Source organism: Aulonocara stuartgranti (genome assembly GCF_965226115.1).
Source record: "Aulonocara stuartgranti genome assembly, chromosome: 8".
NCBI classification, from domain to species: domain Eukaryota; kingdom Metazoa; phylum Chordata; class Actinopteri; order Cichliformes; family Cichlidae; genus Aulonocara; species Aulonocara stuartgranti.
In genome coordinates, this window is record NC_138959.1 from 28,745,566 (window position 1) to 28,764,570 (window position 19,005).

Below are 19,005 nucleotides of genomic sequence, written 5' to 3' on the forward strand. Positions count from 1 at the left end.
AGCGTTTCAGTTGTGTGTGTGAGAGCGTTTCAGTAGTGTGCGTGAGAGCTAAAATTTCAGTAGTGTGTGTGAGAGCGTTTCAGTAGTGTGTGTGAGAGCGTTTCAGTAGTGTGTGTGAGAGCTAAAATTTCAGTAGTGTGTGTGAGAGCGTTTCAGTAGTGTGTGTGAGAGCGTTTCAGTTGTGTGTGTGAGAGCGTTTCAGTAGTGTGTGTGAGAGCGTTTCAGTTGTGTGTGTGAGAGCGTTTCAGTAGTGTGCGTGAGAGCTAAAATTTCAGTAGTGTGTGTGAGAGCGTTTCAGTAGTGTGTGTGAGAGCGTTTCAGTTGTGTGTGTGAGAGCTAAAATTTCAGTAGTGTGTGTGAGAGCGTTTCAGTAGTGTGTGTGAGAGCGTTTCAGTAGTGTGTGTGAGAGCGTTTCAGTTGTGTGTGTGAGAGCTAAAATTTCAGTTGTGTGTGTGAGAGCGTTTCAGTAGTGTGTGTGAGAGCGTTTCAGTAGTGTGTGTGAGAGCTAAAATTTCAGTTGTGTGTGTGAGAGCGTTTCAGTAGTGTGTGTGTGAGAGCGTTTCAGTAGTGTGTGTGAGAGCGTTTCAGTAGTGTGTGTGAGAGCTAAAATTTCAGTAGTGTGTGTGTGAGAGCGTTTCAGTAGTGTGTGTGAGAGCGTTTCAGTAGTGTGTGTGAGAGCGTTTCAGTTGTGTGTGTGAGAGCGTTTCAGTAGTGTGTGTGAGAGCGTTTCAGTAGTGTGTGTGAGAGCTAAAATTTCAGTAGTGTGTGTGAGAGCGTTTCAGTAGTGTGTGTGAGAGCGTTTCAGTAGTGTGCGTGAGAGCGTTTCAGTTGTGTGTGTGAGAGCGTTTCAGTAGTGTGTGTGAGAGCGTTTCAGTAGTGTGTGTGAGAGCGTTTCAGTTGTGTGTGTGAGAGCGTTTCAGTAGTGTGTGTGAGAGCGTTTCAGTAGTGTGTGTGAGAGCTAAAATTTCAGTAGTGTGTGTGAGAGCGTTTCAGTAATAATGTCCCTTAAGGCACCTCATAACTTACTGCATTACTTTAAAGAAAACTGCTCTGTGTAGTATATTAAGGAATATCGATAATCGAATTGGAAATGCTAAATTCTTATTAATCCCAATGCCTTCTCCCCCTTTCAAACTAATAGTAGCATTTAAATATTGCTGTCATGAAGTGATTTATAGTTTTATACTAAAACAGAGTATCAATACCTGTATGTTCACTAGTCGACTCTCTAGCATCTCCTGGTTGGGATCTTCTGATTCCCAGCATTCCCTGCCATTGTGGGATGGGATGGGCCGGGCTTGGCCTTCATCCTCATAGACTGTCCATTTGGTTAGCTTCTCCACTGTCTGATGGGGCAACATGTTCTCAGCGCACAACCAGTCCTGAGCCCACACAGAAAAAGATTGACAACTAAGCTTGAAAGATGTATTGTCTTGAGCATAGCTTGAGAGAAGTACACATATTGAGTGCTATTGTTGCTGCGTGCAATGATAGCACTCCCTTAATTGTTAGTTTACCAAGATTTTACACATGTTAACCATCTTAGCATCAACGTGATTACAGGCTACAGTTACAGTTAGCTACACATCTATTTATGTATGAAAATTTTTCCCTTATTTGTTTTATCCAAATGTAAATCTTGGCCTTACAAAAAGCCTTTAATACCTAAATAAATGTATTTCACATTTTCTAGCCACATATTAAACAATGCTTGTTTAAAAGTCCACTAACAAAAATGTAACCCCTACCTGAGGCTTTCCACTCATCCGTGGGTTCCCAGTCCAATGTACCTTTGGTTTGGAGATAGAACATATTCTCCCCTCACCCATCAGATGAGCTACTTCCTTGTCTGCTTCTTCTTCACACAAAGACCGAACACCTGATCTCTCTGCACTGGACTCTCCATTTGGAAATGGTCGAGTGGCAGAAGTGGGCATTGAAGCTAAACTACCTCTTTGTTCTTCTTGTCCTGAGGCCTGTGTTGGACCACCCAGTGACAAGGACATCTTGGTTATGTTGATTTGAGAGGTGTTCACCTTCCCTCTTGCAGCTTCGAACATATTGACTCTATCTTGATTGCCTTTGCTGTTTCTGTCTTCAGCGGTGGACTCATTGAGTCCAGAACTGCTTTTAGGCTCATGTTGAACTGATGTTAATCCTCCAGACAAGGGTTTCTTGATGCACTTTACGACATTTAGATCTGGTTTGACAGGGAGCACAGACTTGACACCTGGCTTTGGAGGTCTGAGCTCTGGGGTTGTGGCTTCTGCTGGTAGAATTGCTGGAGTAGAAGTTTGAAGATCTGCCTTAGGTGCTTCTGTTATATTTTCCTTGCTTAGTTTATTCATTGTCGGGAGTACAACAGCATATCTGGCTTCTACAACTTTCTCCCCACCTAGGACTGTTTCTTCTGTTCCTTCCTTGTCCGTACCCTGGAAGGTTGCTCTCTCTTCAACAATTTTGTTCTCAGTGGAGCTCTTGCTTTTCCTGTTAGCCAGGTTGGCTTTACTGGCAACTCCTACAGCCATCTTTTGTTTGAAAATATTCCCCTTAGATTTTCTTAGGCCATGTTTTTGGTTTATGGCTTGAATTGAGAGCCAGCGAGAAATCCCAATTGCTTTAGTCCAAGCAGAAAGATTTTTTCTCCAGTTTAACCCCTGTGGCATTTTCTTTTGATTCCAGCCAGACAGCCTGCACAAACTCTTCATACCCTTTTCCCGTGCGATCAAATGGTCATTAAAATTATTGAACCCCCCATCAGTTGTGCGTGTAACTGTTTCTTCTTTATCAGGCTTTGCCAAAATCGTGGTTGCTTTGCGTTGGAGAGATAATGTCTTGACTTTCCCCAAGAGCAACATCCGTGACTTCCTGTTAATGACACTCTGGCCCTGCTGCTCTTCTGGATCCAGAATGGTTTTGAGTTCTTCAATTCTGGCTTTGGGAAGCATGATTAGATCAACTTCTACGGAAGAATCTCTCCCTCTGATATTTTTTACTTTATTTGTTAACTGGGTCTCAGTTTTTGCTGGGTCAGTCCTGATAAGAGAAATACCCTTTGGAGGCTGAACCCCTTCTGTTGTGGAACGAGATTTGTACTCTTTTTGTGGCTTCTTTTTCTTCTCCTTTTCTTCCTTGGCTTCCTTTTCCAACCTTAGCTTCTCTGCTTTGGCCCGTTGTTTTTCTGTCTTTGCAGCCTGCTGATCCTTTGTCTTTTTAAACATCTTGTATTTCAATCCTTGAGCAGGCTTTGCGGGAGTGTTTCTGTGTTGTCTGACGACTTTATCAGCAGTTGGTTTTTTAGACCTTTCCCCCCAGGTTATCTTCTTGTCTGCAAATCTGTCATGGTTGATAGTTTCACATAGATAACCTCCCTGCTCGTCTTCTTCTTGTTTTTGTTCCTCTTCTTTTCTCCCCTCTTTTTCTTCTTGGTCCTTAGACTCACTTCTGGTGGATTCACCTTCGTCCTTGTCTAATTGTTTTTTTGCTGACTGTTCTGTATCTCTTTGAGTATTCAACACCTCAGATCGCTCACTACTTTCCTCACTAGCCTGCATCTTAACTGGCTCGTCATCGCTACTCTGTTCCTCCGCCTCCTCATTATTACTAATTTCGTGTACCGATGCCTCCATTGAGCTCCCTGCATACCCTCTCTTTCTCAGGCTTAGTGTGGAACCCATTATTAGTCCTATTTTGAATGGCTGGGAATACTTTTGGTGAATGTTTGGTCATCTTTTTTTTCCCACCTGTAAAGTCATTATCGTTCTTGTGTTGTGCATGCAATTTTCCATGTCCTGTTTTTTTTATTTTCTTCCTCTGTATGATGCTCCATTTCATTGGAGCCTCTTCTGCTTTGAACTGCTTTCATTCTTACATTTCTTTTAGTTTCATTGGACTTTCCATCCTTTAGTGTTAATAAAATCCATTTTCTTTCTTGAGGAGACTGACTTGTTTTAGAACTATTCTGTCTCACATTTATTCATAGAATTTTGTTTGTTTTTGTCTTTGTCTTCTGTTTCATGGAATCCGTTCTAGCTTGGGATTCAAGTTGTAGTATGCAATCAGTTCTTCAGAGTTGAACTAACCTACAAAGTATTAAAAAAAAATGGTTTTTTTGTCATTAAAGTTTTCATTTGGAAAATTGAGACTGCAAAAAGAAAGGTAAGAGGTAAAGCCTTACACATTAAATCAAAATCTAAAAAATTAAATAAATATAGATGACTAGATTATCGAGTAACATAGCTGTCAAATTGAGTGAAACCAGGTCCTTGACTTCATCTTTCACTATTGAGACCATATTTCAGGATTTAAGTCCCTGATCCTTTCGACTTACTTGACATTCCTGAGCTAACTTTGTGGGCTAGAATTAATCTTCAGGATAAGGATAACACACAAGGAAGGAAAGTCCATTCAAAGAGGCTATAAATCTTTTCCAAGTTTGATGACAGTAACAGTAAACAGCAGATTTTGTCTGCGCCTTCAGCCTAGATGTGGCTCTATACCCAGTGTCCCTGGGGGTAAAAGCACAGAGCTCATTTCAGTGTAATATAGCTTACCAGGCTTCTCAGATGAAACCAAGGCATAGCTGGGGGGGCCGCAAAGTCCTCTCGCTTTTCCTCAAGAACTAGTGTTACTGATCGAAATATGTGCTGTGCTCAGGAGGAGAGCTGACACACAAATATCCCACCCACTAAAATTAAACCAAGGGCAGAGAGCCACATATGTAATATACACCCAACAACATTGTATGCCTGTGACACAACAATGACAAAGTTGAACTGCTTGCAGTAAAGTGCAGCCACACAAACACAGAAGGCCTTCTGAATTATTTAGTTCTACCTGGCTGATCAGAGCACTGTGCTGCCATTCATATGGACATCTGCTAAATGGTTGGGAGGAAAGGTGAGAAGTGCTGTTTCAAGTGCTCAATGCAGTTTTAGAGATATAAAAGTGAACTACAGCACAGTAACTACTTGGGCTAGTAATAAGTTCGTAAGGTGTTGAGCAGCAATAATGACTCAGACACAAGAATAACTGTTGAGTAGCAACTCTTATATTGTTACAATGCATAAAAAAGATTGTCTAATCTGTACAGAAAGAGTACAAAATAATCAAATTGACTCTAATTATCAGAAATAACATGAATAGTGTGCACACTTAAATGAAATAAAAGTGTCCGTTAGGGCCTTTAAAGAATTGTTTCGGTAACACCTGACTTCACTTCCTGATCTTTGTAAGTGCAGTGTGAACATATGTGTGAGTGTGTACGTGTGCATCTTCTTCATGGTGATTTTCCTCAAAGTGGTTGACTCAACATCTGTTATGACCAGAAGCTCGTCCTGGTCCTCGGACTTTCCTGTTCTCTCTAAACACCTAACCTATAACCCAGGTCTATTATCATATTAAGAACTATTTAAAGTTTAAATTAAATATCAAAATATTGCATCAAGATGTAAGATATCTTAGCTGTACAACATGCATGAAATATGAGAACTAAACATTCAAGTACTCACATATTTCTCTTTTCAGTAATACTGATGGTGAGTAACCATTAACATTCAAAATTTCATACATCACAGCCACATCAAAACCATGTGCAAATAAAACAACAAAGTACACATGCTGAGTTCGGTTTAGAGGTATCAAAGTATCGAGCTTAATTTCTCTAACACTATAGGTCTGCACCAAAAATTACCCCCAGTTACGTTAGACTCACAGTAGAAATGAAATAAATTCTTTCAATAATTTGCATATTACAAAATAGAACATTATTTTACTCTCTTCATCTGATTTTTTTAAATTAGCATCATTAAACTGGCAACAGGAAAATAAAAAGACTCACTCTTTTATATTTAAATCAGCATAAAATAAAAGACACTGTTCGGAAACACTGCACAATTATTGTGGAGAGAAATAGGACCCAAGTGCAGACACAGATAACCAACTTAACTGAGACTTAACTTTTGCCTTCATTTTGCGTGTGTTTATTTTATCTGAAAAATTAAAAAACTTAAAATGTCTTAACAAAACATTTGCTTTTCATAATATACATGTCATTAAATAATTTTATTTTTAAAATAATCTTAAAATGTTATCCTACAAAATGTGCAGCAATTTAATTTATTTGTTCTTTTTAGGTGATAGTATGTAGGACCCAGGACGACCGTATACCTGCATCTCTACCAACTTGCGTCTCAGTTTCTGTGCACTCCAGCCTCTTCTGTTCCATGTGAGAGGATTTTCTCTTAGGCAGGAGAAATTATCTCCAAGAAAACAAACAGACTCAGCCATCGCATAGCAGAACAAATTACTTGCATGCATATCCTTAAATGCATGCAAGTAAAGTAAATGTTTTTACTTTACAAGTTCATAAGCATTTCCCCTTTCCAGTTCACAATCAGTTCTACGCCCAGGTTTAAAAATGTGTATAAGAAAATTGGCCTAATATAATATTATTTATAAAAACACTTTCCAGCGGTTAATTGCATAACTACCTTGAGGCAGGACCTCACAACAGAAGCACACTCCATAATGTGTTGTACATTATTATATGTATATTATATGTATTTTTCATCTATTGTATTTACCAACATCAAGGAGTCAAAGCAAAGAAAGACCAAATCATGGCCCATGTTTAAACAAGGAATGTTTATTGATCAAATTTTTTTGTTAAGCAATTAAACATAATTTTTCACCCCCAAAAATTACATTTTCAAAGCAACACAAAGATGGCCCAACATCAGACCGGATTGTGAACTCCACTCTGTGGAGTGGGCAGTCATAATGAAGCAGTACACTTTAATTTGTAGCTTCAAGCTGTTCTTTATATTTTTGGCCACCAGATGTCCCCAGAGATGACTGTGTTGAAAAGCTTCAAGTAATGAAGCTTCAACACAAGCTTTAATGCTTCAACACAAGCTTTAATGCTTCAACACAAGCTTTAATGCTTCAACACAAGCTTTAATGCTTCAGAAAGCTTTGTTTGACCATCACCATGCAAAAGTAATACAAAGGAGCCAAAAACCTGAGTGGAGACATGGAACATAAATGGTCTATATTTGTATAGCGCTTTTACTAGTCCCCCCTAGGGACCCCAAAGCGGTTTACACACCCAGTCATCCACCCATTCACACACTGGTGGAGGCAAGCTACAGTTGCAGCCACAGCTGCCCTGGGGCAGACTGACAGAAGCGAGGCTGCCAGATCGCGCCATCGGCCCTTCTGGCCAACACCAATAGGTGAAGTGTCTTGCCCAAGGACACAACGACCGAGACTGTCCGAGCCGGGGCTCGAACCGGCAACCTTCCGATTACAAGGCGAACTCCCAACTCTTGAGCCACGGTCGACCATTTTTACAACACCCTCAGGTCTCAGGAAGAAAGTCGTCAGGTCTCAGACAAAAAAATGTCAGGTCTCAGGTGTCAGGCAAACATTCATCAGGTCTCAGGGGGAAAAAAAACAGGTCTCAGACTAAAAGCTGGATCCATAAGTTAAAGTTTTGCGTTATTTTCTTGAAATTTCGAGTTATTACTTCAAAATTTAGGAAAAACTTGAAATTTTGAGTTACGGATCCTTTTATTCATCTTTTACTTGGAGAAATGACATGGATGATAAGCAGACAAACCAGCAACACACAGAGAAGGACAAAAGGCTTAAATACATAGAGGGATAACGAGGGAAGAAACAGTAGGGAAACACAGCTGGGAGTAGTCAAACGGCCCAGGACCGTAACAATTATCCACTTTAGTTCACTCTCATAACTTTAATATTACCACTACTCTCTTTAGCACACAGTGAACCGACAGGAAAAATAGCTTCAGAGCAGCTACAGGAAAATGTTTCTCACAGTTGCTTTGTGTTTCAAAGCCGAACACACCAGTATCAGAACAGCAGCAGCTCTCCAGCTGGATAGTAAGTGGTAAGCCTGTGCTAGCATTAGCATGGACAAGGACGGTAAGAATCTTCAAGTTTTTGACATTAGTTCTCTCCTTCATTCACTCACTCAGCTCCAGGCTTCCAGTAGGTAAGTAGGCTGGCTTTCTGTTTTTTTCTTGTCCCACAGTTTAACTCTGGGTTTTCCCCTTTTTGTTCTCTGTGTTTCTAGGTCTTCTTTTCAGTAGTTGCCTTCACTACCATGGCTGAGATCAGAAAGAAACCCAGGAGAATCACGTGCCTTCACCTCACCTCCCAGTTGACAGGCTGAATGTAGGCTTTGATTGGCTGTTGAGAGCTAGGCAACACCATGTGGGGTGAACTGAGCAGTGCATTCGATTGCGATAGGAACTGTAACACTTGAGGTAAACAAGTAAAATAAAGAAAATAAATACTGTCTCTTCTTTTATCTTTTGTGTCATCTAATTGTGTTTTTTCCATCTGGGTTACATTAACAATATGAGCTGATGGACAGGATGAGAAAGAGCACGGTGAGAAACAGGTTCCTCTACGTGCTATACGTGTAGAGGAACCTACCCAGGATGGAATTAATCCGACATTCCATTATGAAATTACAGAATTTCAGCTGTTGCATGTCCCAGTAAGTTATAGAGAAAACAGATATTTTATCTCAAAGATTTTACAAAGTCATAATTCATGATTATTCACTGTTGTTATACATTATTAACCTGTTTGTTATATGTAATAATCAGTTAGAAATTGTGTTTTCATGTCATTTTAAGGTAAAATGATTACTTAAATGCAAAATGTTGGCCTTTTATTAATAGTGTAAGGTTTGTATTGTAATGTATATAATCGCACAATTTATATTTAATATTAAATTGAAAAGCTGATGGGACACAATGACTCTTACTTAAAACAGAGGGGGGCTGGCAATGCTGCAGTCTGCATTTCAGTTGATCAGCCAAACAATACTGACAAGCTACTGGGAATCTGTAGCAGCACCCAAGAAATGAATAATGTATATATGCAGGAGCCAAACACCAGGAGTCTCCATCACCTCAGACTAGTTGTTCTCCTTCTTGCTGGACCAGGCCCTGGACCTGGACCAGCAACCTGGTGGTGTCAGTCAGCATCCTCCTTGGCTATAGACTAAGGATGAGGTGACTTGCAGTCCTTGTCCAATCTTCTTAGACTTCCATGAGGAAGCAGGGTTTCTTCCAGGGTTGCTCCAGACCCCAGCCAGAGACTGAACCCAAGCCTACAACTGCTGTGATTACTTACTTACTTTTCTAAACCCGACATATCAGAGGAAAGGGAGGGATCAGAGGGAAACTCGGGCTGACCAGTACTTCCTCCCTCTACCTGTCTTACACACACTTCAAGTGGTGTTCAGGACATGCAGGCAGGACATGGAGACAGGTAGTCTTTGACATCCTTAAAGATGGGACCAGAACAGGCACTGGAGAAAAGAGATGGTGCAGTTCTTACCAGGGTGGCAGGTATACCTGGTGGTCTGGGCACCGTGTATTACTTGGAAGGTACAAAAAGATGGTTAGGTGGACCGATACCTTGGTCTTGGTTGTCACACTGGAGAATCCTGATCAGTGATCACTGAGTAAGCGAAGCACCTGAAAGCAAATCTACTGCACAATCGTAGGGACAATGAGGTGGGAGAGAGAGCCTTTTCTGAATACTAAGTAATTATAAACAGCAATACCTGAAGACAGATCCGAGGTGTCAGATGGCTGAAGGAGACAAACACGATTTTAAACAGTGCTGGTGACAGAAATTGTTCCAACCTAAGATGCTATTATGGGTCCAGTAAATGTGGACCCATAACCAGCTTGCTTGACCTACAACAAGTGGGGGGTTCCAGGGGCTTCAGAAATGTACAATTGAATGTGAGAGACTACTCTGTGAGCGATGTCAGAGAGGTGAGTTCAAACCACTGCCAAACCACCCCTCAGCCTGTGCTTCAACGATTCTGATAGTTAGTATGACTCGGGGACGTTGATTCATTTAAGCTAACATAATGATCCTGCTGTAACCAGGTTTGTGATTTTTTTTAATGTTTAAGTCGTATTTTGCTGGTTTCACATTTAAGTTAAGTCTGTTTGGGAGCTGACAGTTTCTAAGTGGATGGGGTTTTGAGGGGATAACAGGAGGTGTGAAGCTGCAGAGAGGCGTGTAAGACTGAAACTCTGCTTCCTGGTCCCAACTCTGGATAGTCACGTTTTGGGGGCTTTAATAAATTTGGCCAGATTTCTAGAAATGAGAGCTGCTCCATCCAAAGTGGGATGCATGCCGTGTCTCCTAACAAAACCAGGTTTCCTCCAGAAAGTTTCTCAAGTATCTATAAAGCCCACATCGTTTTGGGGACACCACTTAGACAGCCAGCAATTTAAGGAGGACATGCGGCTAAACAAACTACAGAGTACGACATTGTTTTGGCAAAGTTAAGCACCAATTCAGTAATAATTTCAGTGACCTTCGATTGACATAACCAGGTGTCATTACTGCCGATGTGAATGATAATTTTACTGAATTTATGTTTACCCTTAGCCAGCAGTTTAAAATTTAAAGGTAAAAAACTTGGGCGTGTGGCTTGGTAGAGCTCTCCTTCAAGTCTCATGTAAAAGAGACAACAAAGACTGTCTTTTATCACCTAAGGAATAAATCAGACAAGTTTTATCACTTGGCAGTGCAGAGATTGTTGTCCATGAATTTGTGCCTTTGTGCTTGATTACTGTAATGCTCTCCCTACTGGGTTACGGAAGAAAAGTTTTAGAGGTTTACAGATGGTACAAAATGCAGATGCTCACATTTTAACCAAAACTGGGAATTTTGAGCACATTATCCAGTACTGAAATCTCTTCACTGGTTGCCTTGCCAGATTTAAGCAGATTCTAAGGTCCTGTTGCTCACCTACAAGGTATTAAATGGTTTGGCGCCTTCATATCTCTCTGACCTTTTGTACCTCTATGTTCCATCCTGTGCTCTCCGATCTCAGGATACTGGCCTTCTAAAGGTTCCTAAAACCAGAAGAAAAACTACTAGGGAGCCTGCTTTTTTTTTTTTTTTGTGGAACAACCTCGCTCAAGATATTAGGCAGGCATGCTTTGTGGTTTTCAAATCCAAGTGTTAAACTTGTTCCCCCTGTCCTACATGTATTAATTCTATACCTCAAGTTTTTCCTGGTTCTTATTGCTTTTCCCTTTTGCTTTATCAGTTTTTAAACTGTATTGTTTTTATTATTTGTATATATATATTTTTATCTTCAAATACTTGTTCAGCACTTTGTTTGAAAGTGCTTTATAGATAAAGTTTTTATTATTATCAACACTTGGATCACGCAGGACAGCTGATTCCTCCTTTATTGTATAGATTTTACCAGAGATAGTTATGCTCTGCAAGTACATAACACTGTAGCTAGGCTTTTTAGAGGAAACGATACCAAAAAGGAGTACTGAGCTTTGGCAGTTCATGAGGGTCAAATAATGGGTTCTGAGTTGACATGTGGTCTCTGAACCAAGCACACATAGACTTGAAGACTTGGGGACACTCACAATCAAGTATTGCATTGCAGCATAGTCATTTTGTGCTATGTTAAAAAAAATAAAAAAATGGAGATACTGTGCAGAAAAAAAAGAGCCAGACAGTCATTCTTTGAAAAAACAATTTTATCCTAGAAAACTGTAGTGTAAAGTTATTTAAAAAAAAATTAGCGTTCTTTCACTACAAAAATAGATTCTAGACTGATGCTAAAACACCCAGCATTGTGAGAGATAGTACCAAAATATTTCCTTGTGTGATCTAAATAGCAGCCAACCCCAGTTACAACAGATCCACAGGTAAAGAGTCATTTATATATTAAAAATATTTCAGCACAATAGTTTATAATTACATTCCTAAATTACAGTATTTATTACCTGCAAAAGCAAAATATTAAAATCAGAACATGCACAAAAATTGCAGTAGTGCATCAGTACCTATGCGTGGTGTAAAGAATGTGTAATGCTAATTAAATGATAAGTCAAAATAACACACGCACACACATCAATCATCTCAGGCATTACTGAACATGTTCCACTGATTTTCTGAATAGCATGGAAGCTCATTAACATAAAAAAAAAAAACACTAAAAGTTAAAATCATGCCAACTTTGTCGATATAAATTTAAAAAGTTAAGACATGGAAAAATATAAAGACTATGCATGAAGTGAAAACGCATGAAAACGCATCAATGTTGTATAAACAAACAAAACCAACAAAGAACCCCAAACGAATTAAAATAGTGTCACCTAATTCAGACTGAAACGCGCGTTTCCTCTGCGTTTCAGTGTCTCAAGAATTTGTCAAGTTTTTGTTACAGCAACTTGTTAATTTAACACTTTATAATTTTGGACACAACATGTTTTTGCAGGTAGAAATGGGCTTTCCTACAACAAATCACAAATCTAAACTACACAAAATATTTATCAATGTTATTTAAAATCATCCCCCAAATTTCTTCTTCATGTCTCTATGAGGAGATGAAGGCCAGTAAGATATACAGCAGAGTACAGTGACTAGATGGTGATGCTGGTAGTGATAAAGGCCATTAGAACATCAAGTGAATTTAAACAAACAGTTTTATACCAAACAAAACAGCTCAGTAGCTTCCATGTCAGATGTAGAAGGCTGATTTAAAGGGATCCGGTCACACGCCAGTAATGTGCCTCATCCAGCTTTGGGTTTAAATGGGTGTGGCCATGCTATGGCAGCAGTGTATGGTCCTTAGGCACATGTGGTGTCACTTCCTTCACATTCTTTGCACCATTACTGAGCCAAAGCCCTAGATGTTCAGAAAGCACTTCTGACAAGAGCCTATTGGTGTCTCTATGAAGGGGCCAGTGTGAGCGCAGCATCAGTAAATGGCGGGATGGGTAAGTCTTTGAGGAGAGGGGTCAGGTGTCAGTAGTGTCAGCTAAAATGGAGGCAAGATCTGTTGCTTCGGTCCATTTTAGACATATCAACATGTCGGTTCTCTGTAAAGATATAGCACAAAAACACCATGAACCAACAGATGTGGATTCAAAAATTGATTGCATGTTTTGCATTTGTAGGAAAGAAAGTGCTACAAAGTCTCACCTCAGCTGTTGAGATAGGCTCCTCACGCTACAGCACTTTTCACATTATTCTCCAGGAATGACCTTTGACAAACAGAAAACAGAATCCATTAACACGATTGGTTACAATTGTCCAACTTCATGTTCACCTTTAAAAACCCAAGAGCTATAATCTCAGCATTTTAAAAGTTTATGATACAATTAGAAAAAGACTGAGCAAGTACAGCTTGTTTGCAAGGCTTACTAGGCAAAAGCCTCTTCTCGCTATAAGGAACATAGAACCGTGCCTTAGATTTGCAAGGTTATATTTAAATAAATCACAAGACTTTCAAAAATGATTTGGATGATTGAGATTGAAGTAAAGATGTATGGTCAAAATGCACAGTGTGATGTTTGTCGTTAATATTGGAGAAATGTTAGAAGAATTTCTGGGTTGAATGAGTTCAATTTTCTCGTAACATATCAAGTGAAAATCTGCAAGAAAAAAATGTTGGTAGCTTTTTAAGCCAAAGAATTACGTCAGTTTACTTTTAAAGGTTAATTGGGAAAAATATTAATGGATTCAGAGTTCTGGGATTAACACCAGCATCACAGTAACAACACAGACTGAAGTTGCTCAGTACATTTCCCCCCCCCGGAGGTGCACGCTGCAAACACTTCTTACAAGCAGATCTAGCTGCACACTGCAGTCATTTTTCCAGCCTGAGAATGGCACAACATCTTTTTTTTCCTTGTGTAATTTTTGTACAACTACAAAGAATGTGTTTGTGATACTTGCATTTGATCTCCTTCTAGTGACTTCTGGATCTCCTGAAGTACTTCTGAAAAGAAAAAAACAAAACACAAAAAAACAACTGTAACCAACTATTGCTTTTAACAACACCACACTTTGTCATGACTTTGAGCGTTAGCTCAGTCACAACAAGCCAGCTCACTGGGGAAAAAATGAAGTTGTATCAGTCATGTGCTTATATATGGTTCTGAGACATGTAATTTGGATGTTTCAAATGACAATGTGAGTAAGAGGCTGCAGGACCAGCTCAAAAAGGTAGCGTATAATTCAATTACAACTGAAGCCAGATTTCCTTTGAACAACTACAATGTCTGAGGGACATGCTATTTGACCTTCCAGGTCTATATTTCAGGATATTCTCCTGCCTTTGTACTCACTCTCATCATTCAGCAAAGCATGCTCCATAACATGTTTAGCTGCATTTTCTGCAATAGATGGCATGTCAACACAGTCAGCCATAGACAAGGTACGTGTAAAAACAGACAGCACATTTAGCATAGCACAGAATTATAAAACACCACAGAACACAGAACACACACTCATGTGGCACATGCACATTTACTTACAATGATATTATTTGTTTTTAATTGTTTTACCTGCATCCTCACCATCATGTTTGGCTCTGAAAGGACAGAGAAGACAGAAAGTAATGACAGCTCATTCTTAGGGATGTCAAAACATATCAATTATTGTAATATGTAAAACATGTAATATTAATATCCTGTTAAAATATTCGTTAAAAGGGGACAATGAACTGGAAGTAAAATGAGTACATTTTGCTGATATAGCCATACTGGCTGATTTCGATCTACAGTCACTGGAAGGTTGATGTCACTTATAAACATTAAGAGAAAATAAAAGACAAAAACAGCATAACTGACTATATTGGAGCTAGTGATTTATACATTGGGAGGAGGAGGCAAAATATGTTATAATAATAATAATAATAATGGATTGGATTTATATAGCACTTTTCAAGGCACCTAAAGCACTTTACAATCCCACTATTCATTCACTCTCACATTCACACACTGGTGGAGGCAACCACTCAACTATGCGCTTTAGTTGAGCGGTTTTACTTTTCCAGGTGCTGAGGCACGCCTGAGTCAGGACTGTCGGCATCTCTCAGCCTCACGCATTATTTTGGACATTCTATGTCCCAAGAGTGAGTTTCACCAACCAGGGATCAGAACGTCAGACAGCCACTTTGACGGCCATCAAATCCACCAGACCAGACCGCTGTGTCTTTTCCTCTTTTTTATAAATGCAATTTGCACTTCTGTGTTACACAATATCAGTCTTGCGTCTACCTTTTTTAGCTAACTTCATTTTTACTTTTCTTTCTATCTACACACTCTGCACACATCAGTGAGATTTCTATCTAATGTTTATTATTTCTTCACCAGGGTCAGTCTTTACAATCTTTCACTCTCTTTTATATACTATTTGGCATTGTTACAATGATTTTACTCCCATTTAACATGGAAGTTGTAACTACCAGCATCATCTAACAACCTGGCTTAAATTGCCCTACAGCAAACTTTTGTATTCAGCAAACACCAACATGATGAAAACAAGGAAACCTATGAGTACCTATGAGTAGATGAAGCTCCATCTGGCTGTGACTGGTGTTGGTTGGAGCAGCCAGAATGAAGTGGAGCCTCCACCAGACAACGAGGCTCCACAACACAGCGGGTCGACAAAGAGAATCTTTCAAACTCAGACGGGGAGATCAGGTAGAAGCCTGAGGGAGAACAACAGCACACAGGAGCTTAGTGAAAGTGGCAAGCGGGGTGGGGGGACCTATGAATGTAGATAAGTGCACTGGCAAAATGACTGTCCATTGAACAACAACAGCAACAAAAAAACATGACAAAAATCACATTTTAGGAAGAAAATCTCACTTCTAAAAACTCGTGGCAGCAGTTACTGAACAGCATGGATGTAAGCGGCATGAGGGTTCTTTCCATTTAAAACCAACAAACATACAAACGAAACAATCCAGTTTTCATAATAATCTGACAGTAAATGGATCTTTTAATCTGATTAATTTATCCCACAATACAAGTCTGTCGGCATGTACTAACACAAATCACAAAATATACAAATTGTAACCCCAGTTTAGCACCATGAAGCCAGTACTTTTTCTGCGAGCGAAATCAAAGTCGTTCTAAAATCAGGTCTTGTTGTACAGGCATCTTGAAACACCTCACATTCCTTATTTGGGCAGTTATTTTGAAGCGTGTGTCTAAATTTTTTTTAAAAGCTGCTTTAGAAATTGCTGTTGCAAAACACTAACACATATTTTAACTCTGAATTCTCTGACTGTCACATGTTTCTTTAGCTCTTTGTGGAAAGTCAGCAACTTGTTACTGATCCCCATCTCTTCAAATGGCTATTAAGGCTAAAGACTTTAGGCTAGAACAAAGACATACATGACTTCTGAAAACTGCTTCTAGAAGGTCGAGCTAGAGACACATCTGTATTGTTGATGTTGTATTCTAAAGAGAATGTATTTAGAGCCCCAGTAAAACAGAGGAAGAAACGTGTGCGCAGGTGTCTCTATACCTTGGCCGTGCTTGGTGAAAACACAAGAAGCGATTCCACTGACGTCCTCTCGGCGGATGCAGGGGTAATGTACCTGCATCTTGACGTGTGGCAGTGACACCACGTGAACATCGCCCTGATTAGTCAGGACCAACAAGCCGCTTTCACCATAGTCCTCTGTCCGACTGCTGCCAAACCAGGCCATGCCTACCCGTCGCACTCGAGAGCCATCAACAGCAGTCAGCTTTAATTTCATCTTAGCACTAACTTTTGGCAGCGTGAAAACCTGAACACACAAAACAAATGCATTGGAATAGAGTTTACAAAATTTTAAGAGGATTGAATATTTCTATCCTACACCTCAATAAATAACAGTAATTGTACCGATATTAAAAATTGTGAGCCTAGACCACATAAATGGCATTCTCTTTAGAGCATAGAACAAGCTAAGACACAACAATGCTCAACAAGTGACATGAACCAATAGTAACTGATTTAATTGTTATTTTTGAGGGCTGTAATCTACAGGTCTTTAAAAATACTACCTGAAAACATAATACTTTTAGAAAAATTTACAAGAAACAAGACATTTTAAGACCACCTTTTCTTTGATATTAACTTTTTAAGACATCTTAATGACCCACTGCAACCCTAGTGCTCCAAGTCTAACCTTAAACTGTTCCTCAGACACGACCAGGAGGTGGTGTGAGCCCTGCATATCAGGTGCGCGAGCCAGGTCGTGAGCCACCTCCAGGGGCTCAGGGAGAGGAGCCCCATGTCCATCTAACACCACAATACCAACAACAGGAGCGCGGTGCATCAGCTGAATCTCCTTGGCTGAAAATAAAGGACGCAAATCAGAGACAACTTTACAAGAGGAGGGCAGAGCTGAGAGATCAGGCCACCACAATGTTAAACCTACATAGTTGAGCTGTGACAGGCTCATCTGCTCTATGCTCGACAGAAGGAAGGCGAAGCATGTAGGCAAACACACAGCCACCATTGGTCCCTGCCCATAGGGAGGGTGTGTTATGTGAACCTACAAGAAAATGAGGAGAAACGTAAGGAAATGGAAACAACCCAAAGTTCTGCCCACTATTCATTTCTGTAGCAAGTGCTGTTTACGTACTATAGTACACGTTTAACACGCCAACTCACTGTCAGAGAGGAAGGTGTCAGCAAAGTAGAGCGTCCGTACTAGGCCAGTGAAAGAGTCGTCTGAAGAGCGAGCTTCAATTTTCCTCTGGACGGGAGCCAGCTCCATCTCTGCCAATTCAGCCTCCAGACGAGCATTTGCCTCTTGGAGCTGCTTAGGCAGATATCAATATATATAACACATGCGACAACGGAGAAACACGGAACAGATAGCAGAGTCCTTTTTATGATTCTACCTTAGTAGCAGTGTTAACATGTTGTTTTCTTAGAGAGACTCTGCTACGTCTGATTCGTCTAAAGGATTGTCGCAGGGATTTCTTTATGCTCTTCACTCTGGACAGAGGACCCTCCATGGCCAGCTGATCGCTGGGGTTTAGTGTGCACCTAAAAGTTTGAAAACACAATATGAGCACATATGATATGCAGACAGCTGCACAAATACTTTGCTTACTCCTAAAATGTAACAAACGAAGACACAACAAGGCTACAGTTTTTCTCATAACATGTACGGTGACTTGAGCATGAGTGACTGATATATTAGGTTGGAATATCCACCTAGGTAAATATTATATCCCTATATCACTTGTACTGTGTTAAAACTGAAGATTTCCTTTGAACATGATGGATGACAGCTGGGACCTGGGCCTGATGCATGAGTGATAACTGATGGATCACTGGGTGGTATCTGGGCTGATGCAGTCTCAGGAGTGGGTGGTAGATAGTACTAAGGCCAGCTGCATGAGTCTGCAGGTCAGAGTGACCTGCTGAGAGCCACAGAGGGCAGGTGTGTGTCGCTGTCATGGACTGTCTTGAGTTTGTTTGCGTAACTGTTATTATGATAGCCATTATGGTTTAGATTTGTTTTGGATCAGGTTTTGTCAGGTAGTGGTTGGCACTGTTGCCTCGCAGCAGGAAGGTTTGAATCCACCATCTGGGTGTGTGGCGTTTCCAGAAGACAATAAATGATTTTTTTTTCTCTGTATGTGTTATTGTAGGGTCTACCTTACAATATACAGCCTTGAGGCGACTGTTGTGATTTGACGCTATATAAATAAAATTGAACTGAACTGAATTGAATTGAATTTTCTACCCAGTAGTAAACGAATGGTTGTATCAGTTTTAAATTTTGCAAGTTTGAAAGCTTGGTTACATCCAACTTGCTTCTTTGTACTACGAAAGAAAATGATGGCTAAAACACATCCACTAACATGAAACAGATTTCCTGGAAGCTGTAAACACAGTACAGACACATGTTTCACATCTTTCTTAATGCTTCTCCTTACTTGATCAGGACACTGTTCTTCTGTTGGTAGTCATATAACCCAAACCCATGACTGGTGCCAAAGGCTATCAGCTTCCACTCTGAGTGCAGTGTGAGAGCAGTGACCACAGCTGGGGGCTGGCACTGGACAACAGCAAAGGGCTGGAAGCCTGCAGGAAACATCACTGGGTCTTCCTGGATATCCAGCTGAGTGTGGCCCTGTGAAGGAAGACGATTATCAAATGCTG

General features: G+C 40.2%; 2 protein-coding genes across 3 annotated transcripts in view; both read right to left on the reverse strand.

Annotated features, from left to right (window-relative positions):
- Positions 1–964: 964 nt before the first annotated feature.
- LOC309712800 (uncharacterized protein) lies at positions 965–2,521 on the reverse strand. Its single transcript, XM_082543910.1, has 2 exons — positions 1,749–2,521; positions 965–1,382 (listed from the first exon to the last, which is right to left on the reverse strand). The coding sequence occupies exons 1-2, from the start codon at positions 2,346–2,348 to the stop codon at positions 1,173–1,175; spliced, it is 810 nt and encodes a 269-aa protein (XP_082400036.1). The 5' UTR covers positions 2,349–2,521; the 3' UTR covers positions 965–1,172.
- A 9,034-nt stretch (positions 2,522–11,555) lies between these two features.
- The window catches only part of llgl2 (LLGL scribble cell polarity complex component 2), a 47,145-nt gene continuing 39,695 nt past the window's right edge, over positions 11,556–19,005 (reverse strand). For both annotated transcript variants that reach the window (XM_082543896.1, XM_082543895.1), the window contains exons 16-27: positions 18,780–18,976; positions 17,733–17,880; positions 17,500–17,647; positions 17,264–17,380; positions 17,012–17,178; positions 16,363–16,627; positions 15,388–15,538; positions 14,391–14,416; positions 14,172–14,219; positions 13,780–13,822; positions 13,024–13,085; positions 11,556–12,920 (exon numbers count right to left, since the gene is read on the reverse strand). In XM_082543896.1, the coding sequence (XP_082400022.1) occupies positions 13,046–13,085; positions 13,780–13,822; positions 14,172–14,219; positions 14,391–14,416; positions 15,388–15,538; positions 16,363–16,627; positions 17,012–17,178; positions 17,264–17,380; positions 17,500–17,647; positions 17,733–17,880; positions 18,780–18,976 (1,350 nt within the window). In that variant the 3' untranslated portion in view covers positions 11,556–12,920; positions 13,024–13,045. The remainder of the gene's footprint in view (positions 12,921–13,023; positions 13,086–13,779; positions 13,823–14,171; positions 14,220–14,390; positions 14,417–15,387; positions 15,539–16,362; positions 16,628–17,011; positions 17,179–17,263; positions 17,381–17,499; positions 17,648–17,732; positions 17,881–18,779; positions 18,977–19,005) is intronic.